General features: G+C 49.3%; 1 protein-coding gene across 1 annotated transcript in view; it reads left to right on the plus strand.

The window, feature by feature from the left end:
* The window catches only part of ADRA1B (adrenoceptor alpha 1B), a 12,260-nt gene extending 11,789 nt beyond the window's left edge, over positions 1-471 (plus strand). The window contains exon 3 of the mRNA XM_008629123.2: positions 425-471. Within this exon, the coding sequence (XP_008627345.1) occupies positions 425-471 (47 nt within the window). The remainder of the gene's footprint in view (positions 1-424) is intronic.
* The last annotated feature ends 3,721 nt before the right edge of the window (positions 472-4,192 follow it).

The raw sequence follows: 4,192 nt of genomic DNA on the forward strand, positions 1-4,192 counted from the left end.
GGATGGAGGGATGGATGGATGGATGGATGGGTGGAGGGATGGATGGATGGATGGATGGATGGATGGATGGATGGAGGGATGGATGGATGGATGGATGGATGGAGGGATGGATGGATGGCTGAGGGGGGCAGTGAAGAATGCAGTGAGGTCATTCCTCTCCAGGTTGCCCCTGGCTTTGCCCACAATTCCCAATTGTTCCGTACGTCACTGTACACTCGCACTTTAGGGATGGAAAACAATGATTAAAGTAATTTCTCAACAATTGAAACGCTTGCCCCTGTTACTGCAGGGCCGGAATTCAGCCAAGGTCCCTCATCAGGATTTCCACTTTAAAATAAAACACTCTTGGCCACTAAATTTGCCTTTGTGGCTCCTGCGATGCAGTTGCTTCCCTCATCACCAACACACGTAACTCTTCCATCAGGAATTAGTTTGAGGAGTTCGTTCACCAGGATCTCTTTGAAAGTTTGAAAATTCCAGCAGTGGTGAGAGCTCAGAATCTCCATTTCAGCATACCAGTGAGTGTCCTGCAGACATCCAGGCTTCCAGAGGATCTGATTTCTAAAAACAACACTCCTAAATCACTCCAAATAGCTCCCAAAAGAGCAGTGAGCACTGGAGACCCAAACCCCAGCCCCTGGTTCCTTGAGCACACTTTGGAAACAGCTCTGCCTGTTTAGAGTCTTTTCCTTTGCCTCTCAGATGAGAAGAGTCAAACAACACCAGCTTCAGTCACAGCTTCAACACAGGTACAGGCAATAAAGATTCTATAAGATGGGAAAAAACTCCACATGGATCTGAAGGAGGGACTACAAAAATTACAGAGTCTGATGTGCCACCTTAAAAATATGAAACTTGTGCAAAGCCACCTGACTTCTCCAGATGACATCTATTCTAAATATCTTCATTTTTCCTGCTGGAGTCTTTTACAACCTCCACCAGGCAAAGCCAGCCCAAAGGCAGCTGCACAAATCACCCTCTTCCCTTTGTTAGTCCTTCATTTGATGCACTGTTTTCCTTTAAAGGAAAAACTATTTGGGCCAGGGCACGATCATAAGGCCTTGTGGGACAAGCCCATTTTTTAGTACAGCCAGAATGAATTTGCCAAGCAGAACATGCAGTGGCAGTGGCACACGATGGTGCCTTTGTTATGCTCATTAACAGACTTTCTGATGCACCCACTTTGCAGGCATTAGATTTGCCTCTAAAGAGGAGTTGCTGCCATTTAGCACCAAAAACAGGGAAATTCAGCACATAAAACAGGGAATTTCCCCAGGTTAAGCTGCTGTGTGGAGCTTAATCCCTGAGGAGGGGTTTGTCCAGAGCCATCAGCGGAGAGGCACAGCTGGAATGGCTCAGGGAGCTTTGTCACAGCCCAGCTGTACAGAAATTAAACCCATTAGGCTTCAGTGCACTCAGCTATGACAAAAGTGCTGCTTATCTGTCAGAAGAGTTATGGTAAAATCAATCCAGCTGAACGAGGCTGGAGCTGGAGAGCATCCTGCATCCTTTGCTCTTTGGAAATGCAGCTTCCCATTATCTTCACAAATGTGACGGGGAGAGGAGAGGACGTTGGTATTGTAAAGTACAGTTCCAGTCTGGAAAATGTCAAAGCAGCAACTTTTTATTCAGCAGAAGAGCTCTGTGCTCTCAGCTTCTGTGCTTGACTTCCACCTCAGACAAATGAGCAGAAAATTGCCCGGCACAGGAGATAATCACAGCAGTTATGGGATGGAATTATCGATGTGCTAACACCCAGTGTTGTTTATTCCGCACACTAACCAGCTCATCCCCACGGGGATACACTGGATTCTGGTTTGATACACTCCACAGGAGATTTGCTCACCTTCTTCCCAGCCTCTGGCAGTCTCTGGCTCCCACATTCCAGAGGGCAGGACACAGAGCATGGGGACGGTGCTTCGCACAAACACCACCTGCGCCTGGAGAGGTCAGAAAGAAGCACTGCAGGATATGGACACACACATTTATCACACTGGGTTTATGTTCAGTGGAACCCAGAAGCGTTCCCACCAACTGTGATTTCTTGGAGACGGAAAGGCTGCCATTCCATCATCAGATTTAATGATCCCGAGGCCACCTGTTTGTCTGATTGGGCTGGAACTAAACTGAGGAGATAAACCAAGTGTCCCTGTGGAGAAAAGCAAGGCTGTGATGTCGATTTATGTCACCGGGACAGGGACAGATCCCCCTGCACCCCTCTGCTCTCCTGCCTGGGTTAAAGCAGAAAACTACATTACATTTTTACTCTGTTGTCATCTGTGGCTTGGCTTTTCCCTGAAATAGCCAAAATTCCACTTCCACAGAAGTGGAAGGAGACAGGGAAAGGAAATCTGGGGCTGTTACTGGAAATTTTTAATGACAAAATACATTAGCTTGAGCTGTGAAAAACATGCTCCCTGTCTAGCAATTCCCATAATCTTCATAGTACTGCAGCCAAGACATGGAGAAAAGGAGAATGGATGTTCAAAATTAATAAGAATCCCCCACTATTTCTCTAATAAGTCAGCCTAAAAAGCAGATGTAGTAAAACTTTAATTTATGGCTGTGATTAAAAAGCCTTTAATTGCCTATTTCACAATTTCCTTTCAAAATGTTCTTTGGGAAGCACAATAACTTGATTCCACTGAGCCTTGTGTGCAAACGTTGAATTCTGGTGAAGAACCTGAACTTCCTGTGACCTCCAGAAAACGGTAATTATTTCTCCTTTGCTTGATTTGTTGAGCTTTGGTTTCTTCACTGTGAAGATCTAAAAAGTTGTCCCGAGAAGTAAATTTAACATATGGCCTGGAGCCTGAGGTAGTTGTGCAACATTTATCCCTCTCCTGGGTGGCTGAGAGTCCAACCCCGCCCTGCTGGAGCACGGGGGAGCTCCAGCCCTGCTTTCACCAAACTGGCCCAGAGTCACAAGGAAAGGGCCGGGGACCCGGCTTGGGAAATCCAACATCGCCATCTATTGGATTGCAGTGGCGAGGGAGAGTCACAAACCTTCCGGCCCACCGGAGTCCTTGGGCTTTGCACGACACCAATCCAACCTTTTAAGCAGTAAGACTTTCCCCAGGGCAGCGGGAGGACTTGAATATCCCGCTTTCAGTTGTGATGATAAATAATGAGAAGATGTTTCCAGATTGCTGAGTTTTATCAACTCGAATGGTCACCTGGCTCCATCCATCGGCATCGGGCTGAATCTTCTGCTGTAAACAGTAGTATTTAGGAATATCTGAAGAACAACTGAAGTGCAAAACCTCCCAAGTCTCTGGCTGTTGGAATCCAAGGGTGTTGTTCCATCCCCTGGCACAATTCAAGCCTCCTTTTGGGCTCAGATTTGAAATGCCTTAACACCTTTAATGTTGTATGAAAGCAGAAGGGGCTGTGAGACTAAACAAGAGGAGCATCATCTCAAAGTTACAAAGTATGCAGGTGTATAAACATGAGATGTTCATCGGGGAGAAGCGGGTCCCGGGAGTCTCGTGGGGTTTGGCACAGCCAAGAGCTGGTGCTGCACCTGGATCAGGGCAACCCCTGGGACTGATGCAGGCTGGGGATGCACAGATGGAGAGTGGGATGATAGGTGAGAGCTGGACAGGAAAAAATGACCCCTGTGCCCTGGGCTGATCCCTCCACGTGGGCAGCAGGGGAGGGGGGATTCTGCCCCTGTGCCCCCTCAGGTGAGAGCCCAGCTGCAGAGCTGCCCCAGCCCTGGGCCCAGCACAGGAAGGGCCTGGAGCTGCTGGAGCCAGGCCAGAGGAGGCTCCAGGATGATCCGAGGGATGGAGCAGCTCTGCTGGGAGGAAAGGCTGCGAGAGCTGGGATTGTTCAGCCTGGAGAGGAGAAGCTTTGGGGTGACCTCACTGTGGCTTTGCAGGGCCTGAAGGAGCCAACAAGGAACATGGAGAGAGACGATTTACACTAGTGCGGCCCTGGGGAGAAAGAGGCCACCTGCCCTCACCTATTCTCACTGGCCCTCACCTGGTCTCACCTGTTCCCAGCTGCCTTCCGCTGCTCTCAGCTGTCTTCTTCTGCTCTCACCTGCCTTCCACTGCCCCCCTCACCTGCCCTCACCTGTTCTCACCTGCGCTCTCTCAAGGAACTACAGTCCCCAGCATGCCCCGCGCGCACCCCTCCCTCATTGGCTGTCGCGACCGGAAGCTGCTCTCTCGTGCGCCTCGGGGAC

Source organism: Corvus brachyrhynchos, unplaced genomic scaffold (genome assembly GCF_000691975.1).
Source record: "Corvus brachyrhynchos isolate BGI_N302 unplaced genomic scaffold, ASM69197v1 scaffold21, whole genome shotgun sequence".
Taxonomy (NCBI): domain Eukaryota; kingdom Metazoa; phylum Chordata; class Aves; order Passeriformes; family Corvidae; genus Corvus; species Corvus brachyrhynchos.